Below are 27,317 nucleotides of genomic sequence, written 5' to 3' on the forward strand. Positions count from 1 at the left end.
CGAGAGCTTTCTGACCCTTCATAGACAGTAGTTCAACTGACACGTTCAAGGCCCAGAAAGTTGGTAAGCCCATGTGACATGAGTAGTTCAGCCGTAATTTTCTGACACGTAATTTTTTTTGTGTGTCCAGAGAAAACAAAAATAACGACTTGTTTCAACAATTTCTTCTCTTCCGTGTCAGACTTCGACATACATTCACGAGAGTACCGTGACGGGTGTGGTGATGTTGACGTAGGAACCAATGTTATTTTTGTTTTCTTTGCGTGCAAAAAGTATTCTCATAGCTTCATAAAATTACAGTTGAACCACTGATGTCACATGGACTATTTTAAAGATGTCCCTACTACCTTTCTGGCCCTTGAATGTGTCAGTTGCGTTGCATGGAAGAGAAGAAATTGTTGAAATCTTTGTGCACAAAAAAATTACGCTTCATAAAATTACGGTCGAACCACTAATGTCACATGGGCTTACCAATATTCTGGGCCTTGAACATGTCAGTTGAATTACTATGCAGGGTCAGAAAGCTCTCGGATTTCATCAAAAACATCTTAATTTGTGTTCTGAAGATCTAACTTACAAGGTGGGGATTTTGTACAATGTGATTTGTATGTAAACTTATGAAAAAGACAACCCAATCTCACAGCAATTTGTAAATACTTTACAAGGTTTTTGCTAAATCATACGTATTTTACGAGTTTCGTATTAATTTATGTGAATGATCTACCCCTAACCCCACCCCTAAACCTTCCCGTCACTGGGGTCTAGACAAATCGTACAAAATCGTACGAGCGAGGTTGTACGAATTTTCACCAATTAGACAACTCTTAAAATACGTATGAACTGGTCATGAGATAGCATTGGAAAAGGGGAAAAAACTCATGAAAGCATGAAAGTTTGCCAAAAACATCAACATGAGAATATGAAAACATGCAAATGAGATTGTACAAATTCATACGAATTAGTCACAATTCACCAAACTGTGAAATAGTTACAAACTTCCATAAAGTGTGTTGACCAGTTTCAGTTACTAAAATTTAGCTTTGTCATGGAAGACGGCAAATATAAGAAAATATTTTTCTGCTGAATGTTGTGATTAACCAATCAGAATCAGTATTTCAGACAGTCCTGTTATAAGTTTGACTATTGTTCTACTAAAGACCGTTTCTGATTTTTATATTTACACTGTGTATTTTAAGCAGTTTTGTATGTGTATTTTAAGTTGCTTAGCAGTAGCAGTCCCGTTATCCCTGAAGTGTGGTTTAAGCAAACTGCCACTGTACTTTTTAGAGCTACCACACTTTGATAAGATCAGAACTGTTAATTGAAATGTACATGCCGATGCTGAAGGGCATTAGTTTGGGATTAAACTGCTGTCCCTTTGATGACTGAAACAGCGGTTATTGATACCAGCAGAAGTGAGCTTGAAGTGCGGGTCAGCATGTTCTGGCTTCCTGCGCCCTGTCACACACTGATGCCATCTAACTCCAAGTCTCAGTGTCATTATCTGCACATGGCAGAGGGGATTAGAAAAATGGGATTTCTGATCCCCCCTTCCTATGGTACAGTTAAGTGATTATTGTTAAAAAAATTACAAATGATTATGCTAATGATGAATAAATTATTATCTCCCCAACATGCAGCTTTGAGCGATCTGGCTTCTCCCCGACCAGGAAGATAAGAGTTTATGAGGGGAAGGGGGCCTTTGCAACGCGTGTCTAATATAGACGGACTGCTGTGGCCATCAAAGTATTTCTCAGGGCTTTGTTTAAAAGTCATCTGTTCCTGCATAATCAGAAGCTCTTTGATTGTCTCCTCCACTGAAGGGAGGGGATCAGACGTGATCGTGTTATGTGTGTTAGTGTCTAATATGCCTCACTACAGAGGGGCAGAGATTGTGTAGCATAGATCTAGGTTTGGTATTAGCGCTTGGTCGAGAGAGGGTCACCCAAAGTGTAAATAGTGGTATCTCCATTTTGATTGCTTTTCCAGGTGAGAAGTTAGATTATTGCTCCTGCGAATCTCTTGAAGAGATCCTGAAATCAGTGCAATTTGATTTTATCAGTCTGCAGGGGGCCGAGCTTGAGGAAAATGTAAGTATATGAACATTTGCATTTAAGGCTGTTTTCACACTTGGTTCAATTGCTAGGTCACATGTCAATTTTCAAAATGTACTTATTTTTGGTAAACTTTTACGAACCACAGTACAACTGTGTTATCGGCATTAGTGCTACCACCTTGATTAAAAAAAATCTATATGTATATATCTATAACAATAATGAATATATTATTAAATTGTATTTTATTTAAATTATACAACATAGCAGTGAAAGTAATGACTTGGTTTGATGATTCCAATGGACCCTTTTCACATTTTTTTCTCAGAAATGTAAGTCGTCATAGTTGTGCAAACTTGACTTACTTGAGTTCACACTTTTGTCACGATTTGGTTAGTTACTCGGATGCTGATACTTGAATGTAAACACCTACCCTGGAAATCCTGGTTCAGTTTGGTCAACCACAAACGCCCTTTGTTCTTCAGACAGTTTTTTGCACTATTCTCCTTGATTTGTTATAACTTTTGTCAGACTATAGTACTCCAAATGTTTTTCTCAGTCTAAACGATTAGTAAAGCCCAAAACATGGCAATAACTCACTATTTTCAGCAGCAATAATCAGCTAAATTTGCGAGTTCCATTCGGTTCAGTGGCATTGTTTACGTTTAGTGCCACCAATATGGCTGATTGATGACGCTTCATAAAAACACTCTTCTATATGAACTTTTTTCCAGAGTAATGGATGAGCGGCACCATGATAGATTCTAACTTCCATTTGGGTGCTTTTGTATTTCGGTCTCCATAGAAATACATGATAAATCAGGGTAAAAAAAGATAGATTGAATTAAACTTTTTCAGTATAACTAAATGTAAAAATGTGCGTAGGTTTACGTTATATTAACAGCTCGGAAAATATATTTGACTAGAAACACCAGAGACTGGAAATGTAAAGCACCGTTCCAGTTGGACAGACTTTCCCGTTTAGAAAAAGGTGGATAGGCATAGTAGAGAATTTAAACTACAACAAAAATATATGAGTTTTAATTTGCCCCAATAACAAAAAGCAAAAAGATATCCACACTATAACTTTCCAAAGAGTTTAAAAAAGGTCAAATTTGCCGTCACTTCCTCAGCCTTTGTATTACAAACACCTACCCTGGTGAAAAAACCAGCATATGCTGGTAGGTATGTTTTGATTCTGGGATGCTGGTTAGGTAGGTTTTGATGCTGGTTTAAGCTGGGCCTTTGGTGGTTTATGCTGGTCCTTAGCTGGTTCATGCTGGTCCTTGACCAGCAACATGACCAGCAAAGGACCAGCTTAAACCAGCTAAGGACCAGCATAAACCAGCAAAGGACCAGCTTAAACCAGCATCAAAACCTACCTAACCAGCATTCCAGGATCAAAACACACCTACCAGCATATGCTGGTTTTTTCACCAGGGTAGAAAATGACAGTGCCATTAGTATACATAATGTATTATTTATTTTTACACTGAAAATAACAATACTTTGCTAAGATGTCAATAACTGTGAAAACGTGTCATCACTGTCTGTGAAAAGGGTCCTTGGTAACGTTTGAATTTGGGAATCATTCGAATGATTCATTAAGAGCTGGCTGCTCGATTCATTTGTTCATGTCTAAGCTTGTCGTGCTGTATGAATTGCGTGAAACACGAAGCCGTGTTTTCTTACCATTATTTCGCGGCAGACGATGCTTTTATCTTAAAACTTCGAACTTAACCCATTTGGGTTAAATAGGATTTCTTTCGCCCTTTTGATTCAATAGCGGTCGCATAGATTCCCGAACTGCCGCATTCGCGCCAAACAAAGCAAACAAGCCTTTGACGTCATGCTCGTGTCCGCTCCTAACGCTATAAAAATATTTCTTTTTTAATATCAGGGTTCTGTTTATTTGTTAATACTGATTCATTTTTTTCTCATTAGGGAGCATCATCTTTGCTAGATATGTTTTTGTACTACGAGTCAGCTACACACCTCGATGTGTCCTCGAACTCAGGCATGGGTTTCTCAGGTTGGCTGTCACTGTCTCACCTCCTCCGACAGGTAAGATTTGAATATTTTCACACACTGCACATGAAATCCTACTGGCCAATGAGTCAGGATATAATTAAGTTATAATATGCTGTTTTTAACCTTTTAGTAGTAAGCTACAATGCAAAAATGATTCTTTTAATCAAGTAAATAATGCCGTGCGTGTAAATGGATTCCTTTACTTTGTGATTCACAGATTTGTTCATGAACAAAACAAAATAAAAAATCTTAATGATGTAAATACTTTTAACAGTTTGTATCTCTAATGCCTTTTTTGGTTGATTTAGTTAAAATAAAATCAACAACTGGCAACTTGAGAATTTATCTTAAAAGTAAATGAATTCAACAAAAAAAATCTATGCAAACAGCTGCCTTCATTTTTTAAGTTCTATAACACGCCTCATGTTTTAAATGTGTCATGAAGTGTGAAACGATACCTCACAGTGGTATTCAGATTGAATTGGAAGCAATGAATTACCACGCATCAAAGATGAAAATGTCCGCACTGCTGAATAAAGCCACGTTCACACTTTGATTTTAATGGACATCATTATAGTCCTCATAAAACTCCTGACAATATGTGTTCATTTAGCAACAGCTCTAGATGAAAGACGGCATCACCTCATGGTGATGAGGACTTCAATGGTAAAAACCAAAGGCACGCTCTCAGGCAGTATTATATGAGATCAATCAAAATCTCCCAAGAAAGGGAGAGAAGAAAAAAATCTGGACACTTTTGAAGTGGTGGACTAAAGGATGAAACTCCGGAATGGCCTGCAGATCTTTGGGAACCTCCCGTCAGAATTGTTTTCCGGTTTTGACATTTCTGCTTCTGTAGACAGGGTGGTTTTTTTGATGAGAGAGGGTGAGACAGAGAGGCCAGTCCGCAGCGAGGGCAAAACCAGGCCTCTGAGTCTCTCTGTCTCTCTCTCTGATGGTTTGCTGTCTGGTCTCTTCAGAGTGGATGCCTGTGGAGGCTGGATGCTTGCAACATGCCCATGGTGGACTACGCCGCACAGGCCTTGTCAAAAGCCCTTCTCACCAGCAGGCTGACAGTGCTACACCTTGAAAACACCTGCCTGAGCGGCAAACCTCTCTTCACACTTGGTATGCCCAGCACACACCATTCACTTGAAGTGCATGCGATCTAAGAATGGAAGAAAGTTTGGGTGCTAGCGGCCTGAGAATGTGACCCTGTGCTGTGAAATGCAAATGATGCAAACAGGTGCATTGTGGGAAATGGGGTCAACTGCATTACTTAAAGGAGTAGTTCGACCTCCACAAAAAAGTCTGTGAATGGGTGCCGTCAGAATGCAAATCCAAACATCTGATAAAAACTCTGGTGAACTGAAAAGCTGCTTTAATTATAAGCCATTTTAAAGGAGTAGTTCACTTCCAGAACAAAAATTTAAAGATAATGTATTCACCCCGTTGTGATCCAAAATGTTAATGTTCAATGAACTTCAGTGGTGCCCATGAGTTTGAACGTCCAAAATGCAGTTCAAATGCAGCTTCAAAGGGCACTTCACAGGGTGCCCAACCCTGTTCCTGGAGATCTACCTTTCTGTAGAGTTTAGTTCCAACCCTGATCAAACACACCTGTCTGTAATTATCAAGTGCTTCTTCAGATCCTAATTAGTTGGTTCAGGTGTTTATGATCAGGGTTGGAGCTGAACTCTGCAGGAAGGAAGATCTCCAGGAAGTGAACATGCAAAGGAGGTCAAATGCCCTTTACAAAAAAGGTAAAACAGCGATGTAGGACGATTTTGAAGTTGGAGGAGAAAATGAGATGGGAGTTTTCCAACCTACCCCAACTGTGTCTGTATTACACAGAATATGCATGCGCATCAGAGAGCTAGACAAGATGAGCATTTGAGGTTACGAAGTATATAAATTTTCATTTTTAAAGAGTAAAGGAAAGGCATGAACATCTTGGATGACAACAGGGTCGGTACCTTATCTGTAATTTTATCTGTATTTTTGTTCTGGATGTGAACTAATCCTTTAACTTTAAACTATCACTTTTGGCCAAAATATGAGTCCATAATTCATAATAACATCTCCTGTAAGTCCTCTCATATATAATTTTCTCATGTTTGTTTAGAATTGTTTTGGACTATTTTCACTTGTAAGCCTTGTTTGATTTGTGCATGTTTCTCTCAAAGTAATAATAAGGATTATGGATTTGCATTTTAGCTGGAAGCAACAGTATGAAGTTAATTTTATGGACTTGAGTCGAGTGGATTACTTGTGGATTATTGTGATGTTTTTATCAGCTGTTTCGACTCTCATTCTAACGGCACCCATTCACTTCAGAGGATTGGTAAGCAAGTGATGTAATGCTAAATTTCTCCAGATTTTTTTTAATAAAGAAACCAAACCAACTCGTCTACATTTTAAATGGTCTGAGGGTAAGTGAATTTTCATCAAAATGTAATTTCTGCATTAACTTTTCCTTACAAAACTCTTTTTACATTTGAATTAATGTGGCTAAATAGTGAAAAACACAGCAATGCGCATCTCTGCTAATATAGACTCATCACAAGGGTGGCCAAATGTTTTTTATTTTTTTTATAGTGACATTTGGCTTGGTGTTGGTCTAGCAAGTGCTGTGCAAAATTTCCCACTGCATAAGTACATTTACTCCAGGCAGAGTTTTAAATCCTTTAATGATATCATGACAGCACAACATACTGTCCCAAAGGGCACGCTATCTTCAAAAATCACACCTAATGTTCACAAAGATTTTTTTTAACAATACAGAAAGTGTTAATATCAGTCTACGAGCTTCTCCGTTTGCCCTCGTGTGAATACTGCAATATGTCAGTACTAAAGTACAGATAGCATGTGTTTGAAATGAGCGTTCTCCATGAGTGGCCCTGGCCAGCAGGAACAGATGAAGCAGGACAAGGGGAGGAGTGGCAGATTTTGGCCCAGTGACCCTAACAGCTAGACTGGGCTTGGATTAGATGTCGTAATCTTCTTCCTGTCACTTTACACATTGCTGCACCGATCCATTCAGGACACTTCGGCCAGCACACTGTGAGATGGAGTCTTTCCCACGGCACTGTAGAGCTAGCCTCCTAAAAAGGACACGGGACTACAGCCACAGCTTTTACAGAAATGCAGTGGCCCTTATAGGGATAATTAAGCCAAAATGAAAATTCTGTCATTAATTACTTACCTTCATGTTGTTCCAAACCTGTAAGACCTTCGTACATTTTTGGAACACAAATTAAGATATTTTTGATGAAACATGAGAGCTTTCTGACCCTGCATAGACAGCAACGCAACTACCACATTCATCAAGGCCTATAAAAGGTTGTAAGGGCATCGTTTAAATAGCCCATGTGACATCAGTGGTTCAACCATAATTTTATGAAGCAACAAGAATACTTCTTCTGCACAAAGAAATAAAGCATATCATACTGCTTTTTGTTCATCAGGATATTCTGTGCATAGAAAGAGTCTGTTGCCACTGCTGAATCATCATGCCATTTTCTGAATAGAAATGTCAGCTCCGGAAATGAATGGGTAAAAGACAGAGAAAAAAGAAATAGTGTAGACATAGGCCATTAACAGAACCCAAGTAAAATGACCTTAAATGAGACGGAGGAGTGGAGTGGCACATCCTGTGTCTTCACGGCTCTGTCTCTTTAAGCGGCATGTGGATCCATTTGATATTTTGGGGCCACTCGGCCGCCCCCCTCATTCTTCCCAGCGGGACGCCCAGCTTCTGATCATTGCTATTGATCGGTGGGGCCCTGATTGCGGGACTCGCTGACTCGCACAGTGGAGTCCCTCCGATCAATTCAACGATCCCCCTATTTGGTTCCTACTGTGTATGATGACGATGTTGGCATTCCGCATGCAACCGAAAGGGTCTGATCAAATCTGCCGCATTGATTTGGACAGACAGCTCTGTGAGGCCACAGACAAAAAGCCCATGAAAGCTTCTCCGGCCCTAAAAGGGACATGTAATGATGTTGACGATTAAAATGATGACCGTGATAATAACAGCGATGTAAATAAAAATGATAATGGAGTTAGTCCTGCACAACCTTAAAGTTTTCAATGAGCCTTTGTTGTCATTGGGAAGAAGAGCTGTGGGCATTCACAGAAATTCGTTCTTCTTTTTTTCTGCAGATTGTCTTACATGACATCTTTTGTTGTTGCACTGTGCCAGAGTTCTTCAGCACACATACCTCGGACAAGGACAAAGCACCGTGCTTATTGAAGATTTTTCTCAATTCTTGCCCTAGTCGGTGCTCTGAAAAGGAACGTCGCTTTGCAGGAGCTTTACCTCTGTGAAAACAACCTCAACGGCTACCAGGACTCCATGCAACTTGGCGACCTCCTCAAATACAACAGCACTCTTAAAACCTTGGACCTAAGCAACAATACCATGTGTGACTCAGGTATGCCCATTTTGTTTGAGGACGTATTGTGCGCTTCCAATAGCATGCCTGAAAAGGTTTTTTGTAGTTAAAATGCACAATTTGTTTCAGCTCTTGTGTAGTCATCTCTCTTTGTTCCACAGGTTTGGAGGAGATTTGTGATGCTTTGAGCTCTCAGAAGACTGGTTTGAGAACGCTGATACTGAGTAACAATCACATCACTCATCTTGGCATGAGCCATCTACAGAATATTCTGGTGAGATTTTCTCTCAGGCAAGATAATAGAGATATGTGCAATTTTAATCATTACAACAGCACTTCTACACCCGCGAAGTGTGATTAAAAAAGCAGAGGAAGTTAAAAAAGTAACACATCTGGAAGATTGTGCATCAGTAATTTGCTGAAACATTTTCACAACTGCTTTTCACACTGTGTTTTATTTAAAGAGAAAGGTTCCCCAAAATGGAAAGTTCTGTCATCATTTACACACTCTGATGTTTTTCCAAACCTGTATGGCTTTTCTTTCTTCTGTGGAACGGAAAAGAAGATATTTGGAAGGAATGCAAAATTCATTCTTTTCTATGCAATTACAATAATTTACTCATGCCTATGTCATCCAAGATGCACATAGCTTTCTTTCTTTAGTTGAAAAGAAATGTAAAACATTTCAGGATTATTCCCCATATAGTGGACTTCAATGGAGATCAGCGAAGGTCGAAATTGCTGTTTTAATGCAGCTTCAAAAAGTTCTACATGGTCCCAGCCAAGGAATAAGAGTCTTATCTAGCAAAACGATCTGTCATTTTCTAAAAAAAAAAAAAACACAAAACGTATATACTTTTAACCACAAATGCTTATTTTGCACTAGCTCTGTGATGCATGTCTACGACTTCACGCATTATGCAATCACGTTGTTGCTTTTAATAGATTCTCATTTTTATGAACCAATATCGCTTCTTAAATTCCAATCGATCTTTTAGTCTGTGCTGTTTTCAGTTGATCAATGAACAGTACATAGTGCGCCTCCCATCCAATAAATCACAATAGGCTAAGCTCTGTGCTTTGTTACTGAGACTACTTTGTTAGTCTCAGATTTCAGATTCTGTCCATTTCATTAGGAAATTCAAGCAATAAATACTGTTTTGGCGCTCTTTAATGTGGCATGATAAATTGTTGTAGCTTAAACTTACCAGGGTTGCCAGGTTTTCACAATGAATCCCACCCAATTGCTACTCAAAACGCGTTTGGCGAGGTAAAATACTACATGCGTAGTCTCTGTAATCCGGGTCAGTGCAGTTGGGGTATGTCGAAAAACTCCCGTCTCGTTCTCTTCTTCAACGTCAAAATCGCCCTACATCGCTGTTTTAACTTTTTTTTTTGTAAAGGACCTTTGATCTTCTCTGCATATTCACTTTGTAAACACTGGGTTGGTACTTCTGCAGCGATGTAGGACAATTTTGAAGTTGGGGATAAAAATGAGATGAGAGTTTTTTCGACATACCCTAACTGTGTTGACCTTATTGAACCGGAAAAAACAGAGTTCGCGCAGACTTAGACAAGATGAGCGTTTGAGGTTAAAAAGTATATAAATTGTCAATTTGTTTCGAAAATGACCAATGGTTTTGCTAGATAAGACCCTTCTTCCTCGGCTGGGATTGTTTAGAGTTATTTGAAGCTGGATTTAAACTGCATTTTGGAAGTTTAAACTTGGGGGCACCATTGAAGTCCACTATATGGAGAATTTTGGAATGTTTTCTCAAGAAACAAAATTTCTTATTGACTGAAGAAAGAAAGACATGAACATCTTGGATGACAAGGGGGTGAGTAAATTATCTGTAAATTTTTGTTCTGGAAGTGAACTACTCCTTTAAAGTAACCAAATTCTGCAGAAAACCACGGACTTGGCAACACTGCTAGGTACTTGCCTGTGCTTAATCAAACACATAGCAAAAGACCTGTGACAGTTTCGTTTTTGTTTTGGATCCTGTGCTCTGCTGCCACACTGGAGCGCAGTCACCACCAACTGGAAAGGGGTGGGAATTCCAATTATAAGTTACAACAGATCACTCTCAGTGCAGTCTGTCAAAGTGACGTACTGCCTTAATATGTTTCCGTCACTTATAAAAAAAAAAAAAAAAAAAATCTGTAAATGACGGACAGTTTTCTGTTAATGCGACCCCTGGTCATGTGTGACCTTTCCAACGTGATTATGTAATGCATGAAGTAGTGGAAGCAGAGCTAGTGCAAAATGAGCATTTGTGGTTAAAAAGTATATAAATTGTAATTTCTTTTCAGAAAATGGACGGTCATTTCACTAGATAAGACCATTATTCCTCGGCTGGGATCATGTAGAGCCTTTTGAAGCCACTGAAACTGTAATTTCTTTTTGACTAAAGAAAGAAAGACATGAATATCTTATCAGAACTATATCATCATCATAACATTTATTTATATGATTATAAATTGCTATATTACAAGTCTTCTGAATCCATACAGTACAATAGCTATATGTGACTTGCGTTTGGAAATTTATGTTTTTATTCACTCATAAATTTGTTTACTGTTGTAAACGGATCACTAAGCCAGTAAACTGAATCAGTTTGATTTGATAAGACTTACATTAGGTTTGTGAACTGGATCAGCTGATTCGTTGAAAAGATCTTTTTTCAAAGAGCAGTTAATTCACGAATGGTTGTCAGGATTTTTACTGAATAACAATTCGATTTGACTCACCTTTTGTATTCCAGGGAAGTTTCATTTTGGAGTGGGTCTGTTCCTGTAGAATAAACTGCGGGTTGCATATAGTAGTAAATACAATGATTTTCACTCAGTATGTTACTTTTTTAGTCAGTTATTCATTCCTATTTTATCTGAGTGTGGCTTTGATTAAAGACGAACAGTGACACTGCATGTGGCCCCTGCTTGGCTTTGGAGAGGAAGTACCCAAACCATCAACACGACAGCTACTGGATATATCTCTCTTTTTTTTTGTGGTCTACGGCAGAGTTTGACACACAGAGAGAAAAGAGAAGAGAACAAAAGGAAATGGCTTGTCTCATCCTCACTGGAAAGCTCATCTCTAATCCTTAATAATATCTATTCCTCTTCAGCAGCTCTGATTGTCAGAATAAACTGTACCTTTCTGTCATCTGAATGGCGATTCAAATCAAAAGCTACAAATTAAAGGCCTGCTTTCTCTTCTCTCGGCCTTTGGCGTGTTCACAGAGAATTCATTCAGGCCAAAAATAAAGCCTGCTCATTCCATTTTGCCTGTACCAAATGGGAACAGTTTGATTAAATAATAGATATGTGTTTAGAGGGCTTTTTCATGTGGTCTGTCATTAAGAAGGATAAGTAGACATCCATGCGGCCATAATGAATATAATTAGTCCAATGGCTGGTCGTGTCGAATATGACACAGGAAGGGTTGTTATTAACCTTTCTTTCTTTTTTTTCCTGGGGTTTCTTTAAAGGCAGAAGAAGAGAGAGAGTGAATAAATGGGTTATTTGGGCAGACACACAACTCTCTGATGTCAGCAGAACATAATTAAATCACAATGTTATCCACATTTTTCAGCGGATCCTTGTCTGACCAATTGGAAATCGGAAGACTGAAGTTGTCAGCCATAGGCTGTTAGAATAACGCTACTTCAGTTAACTTTCAACACTGTGTTACATTATGTTAACAATACTTGTCTGTAGTAAAATGAATCCTACTTTTTATTGATTGATTGCTTAATTTAAATACTTTGCATTTTCTTAATGCTGTTTTTTTCTGTTATCAGCATCATTTGCAAACAAAAATGTATTTAAAAAAAAATATATTATTATTATTCAGAGACTCTCATTGTATGGGGAAAACACTGAGACATTAGTCAAAATATCTTCTTATATCTATGTACTAAAATAAGTTTATATTGGTGCATTATTATATTTACAGGTAAAAACACACCTGATAACAAAGCAAATACATAAGTGTTTTACATTTGAAATGACATTTCAGTGACATTTTCTCTAGTTTCTTTCTCTGAATCTTTGACTGGGCTTGTTGGTTGTGTCTGCATACATATACCGTATATGTGCTTGTGTGTATATATATGTGTGTGGGTGTTTACATCCTTGAGTGTTGTAATAGTGACGCAAATGAACTGCGAGTTGATCTCTGAGCTTGTTTTTTAGCTGTCTGTGGTTTTTCATTTAAAGCAGGAGACTAAGTGAGAATAATGAGTGTAGCGAGCTGGCATGGTGTACGTTCTGTTATGCAACATGGCTTTTCCCTCATGTGCTCCGCTATCTCCTGCTTTATATGGCTGCTAATCGTGCTTCATAAATGACGCGGCTAATATGCTCTTGAGAGCCAATCTATTGCCACGGCGCGGCGTGACACTTAAAGCTCTCAAAGTGACACAAATTCACCATCCATAATTGGATTCAAATGCACAGAAAAAAGACACTTTTGAGTTATAAAAAGTGATTTAAAAACAAGCTCATCAGTGCATGTTTTTTTTAACATCCTGTTTCAGTTTTTTTTTTATTCCAGCCCCGCTTAAAAACGCTCGAAACGTTGAACCTTGGCAAAAACATCCTTGAGAACAGAGGCATTCACACATTAAAAGAGTCCCTCATGATCAATCGCTCTTTATTGCAACTTGGCCTAGCCTCCACAGGAATAACATGCGAGGGTAGGGTTTGTAATATTGCTTTTTGACTTCTTTGGCACATTATCTACTTTTTTACTGGGATGCATTTCTGTTTTACCTTATAACTAAGCCTGTGTTTTCTACCGAACGTGCCAGGTGCGGTGACTTTGGCTGAGATCCTTGCAGAAAGTCCACAGATCCAGCGTTTGGATGTACGGCAGAACCAGGTGCTTGCTGGGGGCCTCATGGCTCTGGCGTTGGCCTTAAAGATCAACCGTTCACTCATCAGACTGGATCTGGACCAACATCTGAAAGAGGAAAAGGTCAGTTGTCAGCTTTACCCCATCCTGATTATCTAAGTGTTTAGAACAGTAATTGTGCATGCAGATGGTCTTCAGGTCTGCCTGGAAATATCAGGATTTTTTTTTTAAACTCTAGTTTTCAGACATGGAATATCCTGGACCACAAAACCAGTCTTAAGTAGCACAGGTATATTTTCAGCAATAGCCAAAATGGGTCAAAATGATCTATTTTTCTTTTATGCCAAAAATCATTAGGATATTAAGTAAAGATCATGTTCCATGAAGATATTTTGTAAATTTCCTATCATAAATATATCAAAACTTAATTTTTAATTATTAATATGCATTGCTAGTAACTTCATTTGGACAACTATAAATGCAATTTTCTCAGTATTTTGATTTTATTTGATTACCTCAGATTACAGATATTCAAACAAGTTGTAACTCAGCCAGATATTGCCCTTTCCTAACAAACCATACATCAATGGAAAGCTTATTTATTCAGTTTTCAGATGATGTATAAATCTCAATTTTAAAAAATTGACCCTTATGACTGATTTTGTGGTCCTGAGTCACACACACACACACATACACACTGGAGTAACAAAAATTAACTTTTAAGTTGATATAGATTTTTACCTTTTATGGGCATTTTTGCCTTTATAGGGCTATTTTTTTCTAACCTAAATATATGCAGCATTTTAATTCTTAAATTGAATCAGTAAATTCAAATAGTAAGACACTATACAGCTGTTAGCAATCAAATGAAATCAGTATCAACAAAACTTGTGTTTGCAATACAGAGGTGGCACAGAATCTGAAGAGAATCTGAACAGACTGTTTAATGCAGAACATGAACGCATTTACAAATGTAAATGCAGGTTAATTAATGTTTTAACAACTTTGAACTACTGAAATTTGAAATTATTTGGTTGAAAAAAGGGAAAATATACTTTAAATGTAAACCTAAAATCGCCAGTAGGTGGTGGCGAATCACTGCATAAGTGAGTCATTAGCTATGTTTCCATCACCCTGTTTTTATGCGCATTTTGAAGTATCGCATCAGAAACAAGTGATGGAAATGCTAAAATTAGAAAAGAAAACCCCTTAATTCACAAAAAAGTTTTTTGCGCTCACTTGAGGTGGTTTTTGAATTGTGCGAAAAAGAGTTAATGTGAATAATGGGATATGGAAACGCATTTTGCGAATAAATTCCTCCATGCGCACCAAAAAAAATTTGACTTTGCGGTATGGGACGGGATAACTTGACTAACCAGTGGACTGATCTCATTGCACAGAATCTGAAATGTTATGGTCAGTGTTGTGCAAGTTACTCTGAAAATGTAATTAAATGATTACTGATTACTGATTACTCCTCTAAAAAGTAATTAAATTACTGTTCTGATTACTGTATTTCAAAAGTAATTACTTACATTACTCGTTACGTTACTTTCTTCTGTACATCCAATTTACGTAAAATCGTGAACTTGTAACTGCCTACCATCCCAGCATAAACGCTCCGATAAAATATTTGTTATTAAAGCATCACCATTCACAAACCGCTGTTATTTTAACTAAAAGCAATAGGCTGCTGTGTGCGTGGTTGCAGAATGCACGGCATTTCAAGCGGTGAGTGGATTCTCTGATTGTCCATTGCATTTCAGAAATCAACATTGTTCAACACTGCAAACACGTTATAAATAGAAACTCCACCTATGCTTACGCCTGTTAATCGTGTTTGTTTTATATAGTTGGTCTTGTTGCTTTTGTGCAATACATGAATAGCAGTTCATTTGTTTTAGATATTTTATTTTAGACAGTTCTATTTTGTGGGAGTCCCACAAATCATTTTATTTTATTGCATCCCGCACACACGAGTCTCTGCCCGAACGCGCCCGCACCCGCACTCGCCCATCAAGTCTTGTACCGCGCAAGTCTTGTACTCTCTGTTGTGTCGAGTCCAGTACCAGTAGATTAGAGACCACTCTCATTGGACTCGACGCAACAGAGAGCGGCGCGGTACGACAACGGAAGCTGATGTGTTGCTCTCCGCACCCGGTAGGTTCTCAATAAGTTTTAATGTGCCGTGCTGCCCTTTCAGAGGTTTTAAATTGGATATGGAGTTTTTCACGGTTGAAAAGGCTTTCTTCCCCTCTAATTGACAACGCACAATAATGTTCTTGCTTTTGACAGAAATAAACTCAAAATAATGATTGTATTTCCAGCTACAGAACGTGTGCTTTCCACTCTCCATGCTGACTATGTTTTCATTGGTAGTATCCGCCTCACAGGCGCTTTCCAGTCAAAGTAGTTCTCACGTAGAGGACGTCGCGTGTGGTAGCCAACACCCTTTTTATAATCTACATTATAAATCACATTCTGTCAGCAGTGATGTAACGCAGCAGTAACGCATGCTTGTAACGATACTCTAATTACTAATTTAAAAATTATAACGCATTAAATTACTCTGTTACTAAAAAAATAATCTAATTACAGTAACGCGTTACAAAGTAATGTGTTACTGCCCAACACTGGTTATGGTCATTCTGAAATGCTTGAGCAAAGTCTGTCGTCAAAGTATTTCTGTATAATTGCCTCCAAGAACTGTCTTACAAGACTGCGTTCCCAAACAGCTGACATCTGAAAGCAATGACCGGATTTTTTGTGTTTCGTCTGCTTGCTCTGAGGCACAAGTAATTTATAATATATGAAAATGGTAATATTCATTGGCTTCTCCTACTTTTGTTAGAGATATTTAGTGCTAGTTTATCTGGAAATAATGATTTTGTTCTCTTTGACTCGTTGGATAGAAATGGTGCTTTTTTGCAAATGTTTTATGCAATATTCCTATTTTGCAACTAAATTCGAAACTTTGGATGAAAACGTGGCTGTTGAGTCATTCATTCAACCGATTCATTCAAACGGCTGATTGATTCAGTCACACAACACTGTTGTGTGTTGTTCAGAGCCACGAAACAGTTCTGCTGTGGCTTTGTTTGGAACTACTTTCGTTGTTAAAATAAAGCAAAAACAATAACTGTTGTGTCTAAAATGTAAGTCACTTAATTTCAGCTTCTTGTTTATTGAACTGTACATCAACTCAGTATCACATCTGCAATTGTGCTGATATTCGGAGAAAAACGTCACTCTTCGTGTAATAATAACTATATATCAGATGATACAAATATAAAAGGGGATTTTTGCCTATTTATCATGAATTTTGGGGGAATTATCCCTAAGGCCTTATCCACACTAATATGTTTTTGTTTGAAAATGCATCTTTTTGTCTCCATTTTGGCTTTCCGTCCACAGTTTTTGTCAAGGAACTTTTTACGATTACAATATTATCATAGACAATATATATCACACACCCCTAATTGAGGATCCAAATATAATAGAATTAAACTGAATTTACTTTTTTTTTCACACAAAATTTGGTGGCTTCATCCTATCATTCCAAGTCTGGTGATGCAAATTGTGGATTTTTCTTTTACAATTAATATTGTAAAGTTGCTCAGGTAAACTAACTTTTGCTATAGAGTGGTTAAACTTTAATCAAGTCTTCAAAGACAGAAGTTCCCATCAAAGTTAGACAAAGACACGAGTTGTTGCTGATCTCTTAGAGCTGCTGCTTCACACATCGTTGCAGACGCCCTGAAAAAAAAATTGATACCGCAACTTAAGAACATGCCAGAACAGAGAAAGTTCACTTGCCATCTGTTTGTCAGGATTTTATCTCCTCTATCTTATTTGCATATTAAAGCATTAATTAAAATCGTGAAAGGACAGAATGCTCTCTTTAAAACAGATTCTAAAGCTAGAAACGGACTTGTTTTTTTATTTTTTTCTATCAGTCATTTGTTTGGATTCTGATGTTGTTCCCCCCGTCAATCGGTCGCACCTCGAAATGTATTTTCATCGATAAACGGCCTGAAAACACACCATCTGTCTTAAATGTGTATAAATGTGTCATATTTAAGCTCAGCTGAAACAGAGGACGATGTTATTAACATTTCCACCGTGATAGATTACAGCAGGGTGGTATTTAACCGATGGAGAATGAGACATTTCACTGTGGCAGTACAAGAAGACACACTGCTGGGATTTGTCTGGGCCAGGCACAACGTGGCAGAACGACTGACGATTGTATTAAAAAGCAAATCTTTCCATCAGAAATCAGCGGGTGGTCAGATCAAGTGTTCTGATTCAGTTTCGTAAAATTCCCTGGGACTGAGAAAAGCGAAAATTCCATTCTTCAAAAGAAAAGTGTATGCGGATGTGTGCGTGTGTGCGTGGCGCGATTTTACATGCGCATATTTAAACGAGAGGAAGGTGGTAGGGAGGGAATGTAGGTCCTTGGGTCTTTGTTTACAGCATCTGATTTGGCGTGTCTGTTGAAGCCCAAGTCTATTTGATCATTGGCCTGTTTGGTATTAATTATTAATTATTTACTGGTCTAAAATATTTATTGTGGGAGTCTTAGGAAGTTCAGATATTTGGGACCATGTTATCCATCTCTTTAGCAAGGTGCTTGTACTCTTAATTAAGGTCAGACTTTACACATTCAACATTTCTCATCAAATTCTTGCCTCATTTTTGTCTTTTTATTTCTTCCAAAGAAATTTATTTTAAAATTCTTGACTTAAAGGGAAAGTTCACCCAAAAATGAAAATTCTGTCATTACTCACCCTCATGTCGTTCCAAACCCGTAAGACCTTCGTTCATCTTCAGAACACGAATTAAGATATTTTTAGATACTCTCGTGAACGGATGGCGAAGACTGACATGTGTTTCTTTGCACACAAAAAGTATTCCCGTTGCTTCATAACATTAAGTTTAACCACATTTTTGTTCGCGTTGCTGTCTATGCAGTGTCAGAAAGCTCTTAGATTTCATCAAAAATATCTTAACTTGTGTTACGAAGATGAACGAAAGTCTTATGGGTTTGGAACGACATGAGGGTGAGTAATTAATGACAGAATTTTCATTTTTGGGTGAACTATCCCTTTAAAAAACATTCTTGTCTTAAAGTGACAGTTTACCCAAAAATAAAAAAACCCTCTCATTTCCTCATCATCATGGAACAAAAAAGACTATATATATTTTTTGTCCATGCAGTGAAAGTCAGTAGGGTCCCAAATAGTGTTGTCACTATACCAAAATTTTGATTTTGATACGATACCTGAATAAATATCACGATACTACTACTGAACCAATACTATTTTAATGGTTACATTAAAAAATATATTTATCAAAAGCATGTCTAATTAATTGAAATCATGAAACTTGCAGAATTTACCAGCAATTTATTAAAAGTTTAACAGAAATTACATTTGCATTTCAAAATTTAAGGCCCCATAAAATGCTTTTTTTTTCTCAAATTCAGTTTCGTTTGTGAATCTCTGTTTTCCATTAATTTTCTGGATTCTGTTTTAATCGTTTCATTACATGCATGTATAATGAATTTATAAAGGATAATTAGATTTGATAAAGAATTAATTTATTATAGGCTATTTCTTTTTTTCAGAAATACTGCGTTGTGTATTTACAGTTTTATTAGTAGTAGTGCTACCTTTACATTAAGTAATATATTAATGTATTTCTAGCTGTCAAGTTAAACCAAACTTTTATTTTGACGGGTTGCTGTGAAGACCTTTAGGGTCTTCATTCATATGACGATAGTTTTCTGCAAAAGAAACGGTGAAATGCTCATGAAGTGACTCTCCGAGCAGTTCTAGAGATAATGTTAATGTGCTCATGTACTCATATATTGAGGCGGCAAAGGCTGAAAACACCACGAGCGTCACGCGTATGTGTGTAGAAAACAAAACTGCGCATCTCTGCCATTCACTAACACATACACACAGAAATACGGCTCTTATTAAAATGTGTTCTTAAAGTACCGGTACTAGTAAAATGCAGAATCATACCGTTTTTAAAAGCAGGGAATCGCAATACTTTTAAAGTACTGGTATATTGTGCAACACTAGTGCCAAATGACACTGGACCCCATTGCCCTTTATTGCATGGATAAAACAGATTGAGGTGAACTATATCCTTTTACGACAATGATGTGCAACAGTGGCATCATATTGTTTCCTTTGCTGTTTGCTCAAAGTCACTGTTGTTGTGCATGACACAGTCAGGTTGCTGTGATGTCTCTCATTAAGGATCATTAGAGATGCAGGTAGGGCTGCAGGGGGGCAGGTGGTCTTGTGGGACAGACTCCAAGTGGAACTAAGAGTTGGTTAGTGTTTGTGGTCGGTCATGGTGTCTGACTCTATGATGGCTGGAGTTGAGTGAGTGAGCAGACAGAGAGCAGGTCCTGCTCATGGGACCTCTGATGAGCTGCTTATGATGAGCTTTACACACACACACACACACACACACACACACACTTGTAGAGAGCTCAGTTTTTTAACTTGATTCTTTGTGAATATTTACATGGCTTCAACCCATTGCACTACATTGCTATTTTTCTGCCTATTCAAAATGAAAAACAAAATGTTTTTTTTCAACACTGTCTTTGATTTTTAGAAACTGTAACATGAAATAAGAAAAATTGTAAGAGGGGAAAAAGGGGTAATTTAAAGATTACATATATGTGATGCGATCTAGGAAACCCCAAAACATGGTGAAATTTTACCTTTTTAGGGTTTGATACCATATGAAAGCTGGGTTCAAGCCCTTTTTGTTTTTAAAAATGGGTTTTCCCATATCGCATCAAAATACTGACCAAAAACCAGTCATAAAGTTTTTTTTGAATTGAGATTTACAGTATCTGAAAGCTGAATAAAAAATATCTTTGATGTATGAACATGATAGAACAATATTTGGCCGATATACAACTATTTGATTTTTGGCAAAAAAAAAAAATCAAAATACTGAGAAAATCACCTTTAAAGTTTTGATATATTTACAGTAGGAATTTTACAAAATATCTTCATGGAACATGATCTTTAAATATCTGGATTTTTGGCATAAAAGAAAAATCAGTAATTACAGGGTATTCTTGGCACATATAATAAATTAAAACTGGTTTTGTGGTCCAGGGTCACATATATAAATACATGTCCATATATATATATATATATATATATAATACACACAAAGATGCCAAAACAGTGGTACATTAATCATTAATATCAGGTGATGCGTGATGCCCAGTTACACAGAAAATTGTTTTGGATCAGCTTCCTTCAAAAATCCTATTAAGGGATTCCATACTTTAAAAAACTTCTCAAGTTTTCCCTTAACAATTTTTGTAAGTTTTTCTAAAACCAAGCAATAAGACAATTCTTGTAACCATTGTTTAAAATGAGGGCTTTCTGTGTTTTTCCAATGACAAGCTACTATAAGTTTTGTTTGTAATAAACAGAATTTCAACATTTTCTTATCAGAGCTAGTAAAAGTGCATGTTACAGAGGAAAAACTAAATTTATTTTAAAAAATCTAGTTCATGCTATTTTTTTCCATCAAAGTTGTGTTAATGAATTTCTGAAATAAAATAATATATATATATAAATAAATAAAACAAAAAATGTAAAAAAAAAAAAAAAAGTTTGGGGTTGGTAATAATTTTTAATTCAAAATCATTTAATATATATATATTAAATTATTAGTTTTGGATTAAAAATGGTTTGTAATTATTTCTTAATTTATACTTCTTGTAAATGTAAAGTAATTTAATAAATTAAATAAAAGTAACAGAGAAGGGAGGAGGGGCCTGAATATTGCTCCTATAACTGTAGTCTTGCTTTCTTTTAATGGGGCAAAATCATGTGGTAATAGGGTTGTACATACACCAGATGTGTGATACATTTTTGTAAATTAAGATTAATAATTAAAAACATTAATAATTAAAACAGTTACTGCAATTAATTGAATATCAATTCAACGGTTTGTCAAAATTATGACATGTTTTATGATTTCAGTTGTTGAATACAATTGGGACAGGGCAAAATTACCATTGTAGGGGGCAAAACAGACGTTTGATGTGTGTAAAACCCACTATTTTCCTAATCTGATGTTAAATAGTAGTTTATCTAATGTAGATAATCTTGTCTCTTTATTGTTTTCTTCCGCTCCTATGTCTAATTAAATTTTAAATTTATTTGCCATTATTTTGAATAAAACTCAAAGTTCCTATGCATTGCACTACAGCTTCATATTTTTTCTGCTTTTATCTCTTGAGTGACTGCAAAAAATATCTTTAAAGTTCCGTGCGGCCTTATACTTTAATTAGAGAAGTGGAGTTTGTGAGTAACATGTTCCATATTTTAGTGATACTTTCACAGAATCTTCTCCCATCAACTTCACATGGTTGTAGGGCATGAAAACGACAGCCGTATATAGCAAAGCAGTCAAGTGTCATATGTTTATCAAAGCTAAACCAAATCACACTCTCACATCTCTCTGTTTCTTTGCATCTGCTCTCACTGTCATGGAAAAAAATAGCACTTGTCACCAATATCTTGTTGCAGAAGTCAGTCTGCTTCGACACTAAACACTGTATACTTACTAGAAAACATATGTGAACAGATATGAGGTTGTGAAGTGCAATATTTGTGCAATAGTTGTGAAGGTCTGTGTGTATATATATATATATATATATTTTTTTTTTTTTTTAACATTTTATCAACTGTACAACATACTGATTGGACTGTATCTGCTTCTCTCACTGCCTTTTTTCATTTGTGTTAAATTAAATGTGGCGTCTAATTGCATTCAAAGAACCTTTGTACTGTCCTAAAATATAGCTGTGCAAAACACTGTTCAGATCTCCCAGATACACTGTTCATAAACTTTTACCCTTTCACCAGTAAAACTTTGAGGTGAAATTGTCTTCGCAGTTTCGAAATAAACCTTCTGTCTCTTTGCATTCACAATCCACATGCAGTCTTGCTCATTTCCTGATGTAGTTTTGGGGGCAAAACAGGCATATTTGCCAGCTGTGTAATTTACTGTGGCACTCATTTGCATATTAAAGCATTAATTAGCCCCTCTGAGCGCAAGAGCGGGAATAGTGTAATCATTGGACGTGTAGTCGCGGGGGACGAGTCTGTGTTTGGGTCTGGGGGGAGGCCGAGAGGAGAGCGCGGGAGTCTCTGGGTGCTTGTGTTGACCATGCGGCGCGTGCTTGTCGGCTTTGTGTTATTTTTTTTTTTTCTCTTCTCTTTCCCGCCGGAGGGTGGATGAGGAGGTTGCGCTGCTCAGTTTTCCAGCTTTTTCCAGACCCTTTGAAGTGTCACACACGATCTGTCTCCGTGTCATTTTAATGGCTTTACTCTCCCCCGTCAGTGCAGTCAGAGGTGCGACCAACAGTTTCACAGGAAGTAGAGGTTGTTGTTGTTTTTTTTCCATCCGTTTTTTTTCATTTGAGGGTGAAAAGGGGGATGGGGGTTGAGGATTGTGGGAAGAGCATATGAAAAACAAACTGATGAGATGTAAAGGCTGTTTAGAAGTTGTGGCGCTAGCAATACAAAATGGACACAAATCTTGTGGAGATCTTAAACACATATTACACTGCTTACTTGAACATGACAGTTCATTTTATTAGTAATGTTCCTGTGAATATTCACACTTTTTGACATTTTGGTCTGTGAACAGTATTCTCATAGCTTTATAAAATTAAGGTTGAACCACTGACGTCACAAGGACTATTTTAACAATGTCCTTTCTACCTTTCTGGGCCTTGAGCGTGTCATTTGCGTCACTGTCTATGCAGGGCCAGAAACTCTCAGATTTCATCAAAAATATCTTAATTTGTGTTCTTGTGTTCTTGAGTAATTAAAGAAGAACTCCACTTCGAGAACAAAAATTTACAGATAATTTACTCACCCCCTTGTCATCCAAGATGTTCATGTCTTTCTTTCTTCAGTCGATAAGAAATTATGTTTCTTGAGGAAAACTTTCCAGATTTTTTCTCTATACAGTGGACTTTAATGGTGCTCCCAAGTTTGAACTTCCAAAATGCAGTTTAAATGCAGCTTCAAATCTCTAAACGATCCCAGCCGAGGAAGAAGGGTCTTCTTCTTCTTCGTCTTGTCTCATCTCTGCGATGCACATGTGTAGTCTGTGTAATCCGGGTCAATACAGTTGGGGTATGTCGAAAAACTCCCGTCTTGTTTTCTTCTTAAATGTCAAAATCGTCCTACATCGCTGTTTTACCTTTTTTTTGTAAATAGTGTTCGATCTTCTCTGCATGTTCATTTTGTAAACACTGGGTTGGTACTTCTGCAGCAATGTAGGATGATTTTGAAGTTGGGAAAGAAAACAAGATGGGAGTTTTTGAAAATGACTGATCGTTTTGCTGGATAAGAACCTTCTTCCTCGGATGGGATCGTTTAGAGCCATTTGAACCTGCATTTAAACTGCATTTTGGAAGTTAAAACTTGGGGGAACCATTGAATTCCACTAAATGAAACAAATTTGGGAATGTTTTCCTCAAGAAACATGATTTCTTATCGACTGAAGAAAGAAAGACATGAACATCTTGGATGACAAGGGGGTGAGTAAATTATCTGTAAATTTTTGTTGTGGAAGTGGACTTCTTGAATGACAGAATTGTCATTTTTGGATGAACTATCCCTTTAAATTTCTGTAGTAATGCATATAGTCGCCAATGTGTCTATATAGACAGGTGGAGTAAATGTCCAGTAAAGTGTGAGAAGCCTTTGCTTCAGTGGTTCTTTGTTAAGCTGTCTCAGAAGCCTTTGCCTGAAACACACTGGCTCATATTTTGATGGGACTGGATGCTATCTTTTCCCTCTACTCCACTAGAAATGGCCCATTGGATGAGTTGGTCCATCAGAATTTCAGAATCTCCCTCTGGGCATGTCCTCCAACTCCATGCTCAAGCGCCCTGAGTCACCAGTCACCCACAGTGAAGGCTCATCTGAATATCATGAAACCTGTGAGTCACTGCCTTTATCAGAGGGCTTCAGCCAGAATCTTTTTTTCCTTTTCAAATTAACAGGACTGCAGTGGCATGATCTGCATATGAATATGCATGATCTATTAGGTCATCTTTGCAAGTAGTGTAAGTGTGCAGCACTCAGCTGTCTATTTGTTTTTTCAACTTTTTTTGCTTGAATGTTTGAGCGTTGTGACCTATCACAGATATTTTTGATTTTTAAATTATTGGTAGGCCTTTAGACCTGCAACAACCAGTCCTAATAAGCAAGATTAAGGGTTTACTAGGTTAACCATTTTGTTTTTCATGCTACTATGAGGGCCTATCTGAACTGTTGTCTTGTCTTTTAGTGATGGACTTTGTAAAGTCATGTTTTCTGGCTATTGCTATTTAAGCAAAAATTCAATAATAACCATTAAGTTAATAATGAGTACCTCACTACTTTGAAAATTGTTTTAAATGAAGCAACAGTGACCAACACACCCTTGAGCGTCTCAGAGCAACACGCAGCAGTCGCATTTAATGAATCAGAGTTTTAAACAAATAATTTAAATGAACAGTTCAGTGACTCAGCAAAGCACAATCAGCTGTTGCATCTCTGCAGGCAAGACATATTAATGGTGTTTAGTTCCTGAATGAGTCAGTGTTTTTGAATGAATCATTTCAATGAACTCACTAAACCTGGAACAGCCTCATGTCTACAAGTGACATTTTATTCCTAAATGAATAGGTATTGTTGAACAAATCTGTTGGGTAATTGATTTAATGACTTGTTTGAGGACGATTGAATGATTTGCAATAGAAGTCAATAGAAGTAGTTCATTCAAACTTTAAAACTCATGTTGTTCCAGACTCATAGAACTTTTTTTGTCTTCTGTTCAGCAACCACACAAACACACACAAGTAACATGTCTTGTTCCTCAATGAATAGTTGTTGAACAAATCAGTTCAGTAATTGATTCAATGACTTGTTTGAGAGTGACCAAATGATTTGCAATACAAGTCTATAGAAGTAGTTCACTCAAAAATGTAAACTCATGTTGTTTAAAGCATGTACTTGAAGCTTAAAGTTAAGAACTTGTAACTCGACTTGGACTTGCCCGTCTGGACTCGGGACTTGACTTGGGACTTGTCTGTCTTGACTCGGGACTTGACTCGAGACTTGCAGGGACTCGAGACTGACTTGTGACTTGCAAAACTATGTCTTGGTCCCACCTCTGGTTTTTATACTGTACAAAGCATATTTTCTATCGCCCTACACCAATCCTACACCTAAACCTAGCCCCCACAGGAAACTCTGCACATTTTTACTTTCTCAAAAAAGCTCATTCTGTATGATTTTATAAGCCTTTTGAAAAATGGGGACATGGGACAATGTCCTCATAAGTCACGCTCTCCTTGTAATACCTATGTCATACCCATGTCATTATACAAATTCGTGTCCTGATATGTCACAAAAACACACACACATAAAGTAATTAATTCAATGACTCGTCTGAGATCATTTAGTTGTTTTGCATCTCAGTAGTGGGTTTTTCGATTATGAATGAATCGGTGTTTTGAACAAATTTGCTGATGAATCATAGTTTGGTTACTTGTCATTCAAGTGATTCCCTTCTGCACTAAACAATATGCACCAATACACAGGGTGAGGACATAAAAGTATTTTAATGTTATTTCTGTTAGTCAAAATTAACTCTTTCCCGGCTAGTTTTTTTTTTTTTTTTTTTTTTTAAGTTGCCAGCCACCGCCAGCATTTTTGGTGATTTTCACCTAAATTTGATGACCCTCAGAATATTAATATGAACATATTATGTATCAAAATAAAGATCCGAGCTTGATCCGAACTATTTTATTCTATCTTCATGTGTTCATGTTTTATCATTACTTAAATGCAGATAGTTTTCATCAGAAATGCAACATTTTGGACAAAAAACAGAAAAATGTATTTTTTATCAAAGCAGTTCATTTTCAAGCAAAATACATTCAGATGTCATATTCTTTCACCTGTAAATAATTATATGAATAATTGAAATTGCATTCAACAAGCAGACACACACATACACAAATACATATTCTATATATATATATATATATATATATATATATAATATGTATATACACACACCCATACATATGTTTGTATACACACACACGCACACACACACATACAAAGATATACGTTTATGTATGTATATATAAATACACAACACATGCACACACACTCATATATATACATATATAGATAACACACACATATATACAAACATGCATACATATACATATTCCAATCGACGGGTTATCTGTCTGTCTACGACACAACTATAAGTTTCAGTGTTATAAAGGCATCTCCCTCACTGACTACTTCGTTCTGATCAGATTCAAAATGGTTAAAACATGAGTGATCGGAGTTTGAGTCCATCAACACCTCCAGTGTCTGTTTAGATATATACCTCTTCATTATTATATGTGATATGATCTACATTTTCTCTGATTTTTCCATTGATGCCAATCGTCTTGTATTCACACCTGGAAGACCCGGCCAGGGCTTTCTCTACTGTAATACACAGAACGCGGATTGCCGTAAAAGCTTGTCAGTGGCGGGGAAGCGTTGTCTCTTAATTGACAAGATATCTTGTCAATGGCGGGGAAAGAGTTAATGATTGACAATATTAAGAAAAACACTGATTTTGTAATAGTTGTGCCCCCTTAGCTCTTTATACTAGTCCTATAGTGCCTTCTTTCTCACTTCACCTCGCTCTCTTTCTCTGGCTAATCATCAGAGGTGAAGATGACCTATAAACACTGATAAACAATCAATACTTGTTTCCTAAATATGCATTTAACACACCTCTAATGCTTCCAGTGTAAGCTCATTTTGTGTATGGATATTTAATTGGTTTATACAGGTTAACTCAGGACGTGTCACCTGAAAACACTCATCACAAATCAGGTTT

General features: G+C 37.1%; 1 protein-coding gene across 1 annotated transcript in view; it reads left to right on the forward strand.

The window, feature by feature from the left end:
- The window catches only part of si:dkey-288a3.2 (protein phosphatase 1 regulatory subunit 37), a 54,509-nt gene that overhangs the window by 6,892 nt on the left and 20,300 nt on the right, over nucleotides 1-27,317 (forward strand). Inside the window, exons 4-10 of the mRNA XM_051133290.1 lie at nucleotides 1,990-2,090; nucleotides 3,999-4,118; nucleotides 5,066-5,213; nucleotides 8,369-8,524; nucleotides 8,647-8,759; nucleotides 13,044-13,185; nucleotides 13,300-13,466. Coding sequence (XP_050989247.1) covers nucleotides 1,990-2,090; nucleotides 3,999-4,118; nucleotides 5,066-5,213; nucleotides 8,369-8,524; nucleotides 8,647-8,759; nucleotides 13,044-13,185; nucleotides 13,300-13,466 — 947 coding nt within the window. The remainder of the gene's footprint in view (nucleotides 1-1,989; nucleotides 2,091-3,998; nucleotides 4,119-5,065; nucleotides 5,214-8,368; nucleotides 8,525-8,646; nucleotides 8,760-13,043; nucleotides 13,186-13,299; nucleotides 13,467-27,317) is intronic.

The sequence above is a fragment of the Labeo rohita genome, chromosome 17 (genome assembly GCF_022985175.1).
Source record: "Labeo rohita strain BAU-BD-2019 chromosome 17, IGBB_LRoh.1.0, whole genome shotgun sequence".
NCBI lineage: Eukaryota > Metazoa > Chordata > Actinopteri > Cypriniformes > Cyprinidae > Labeo > Labeo rohita.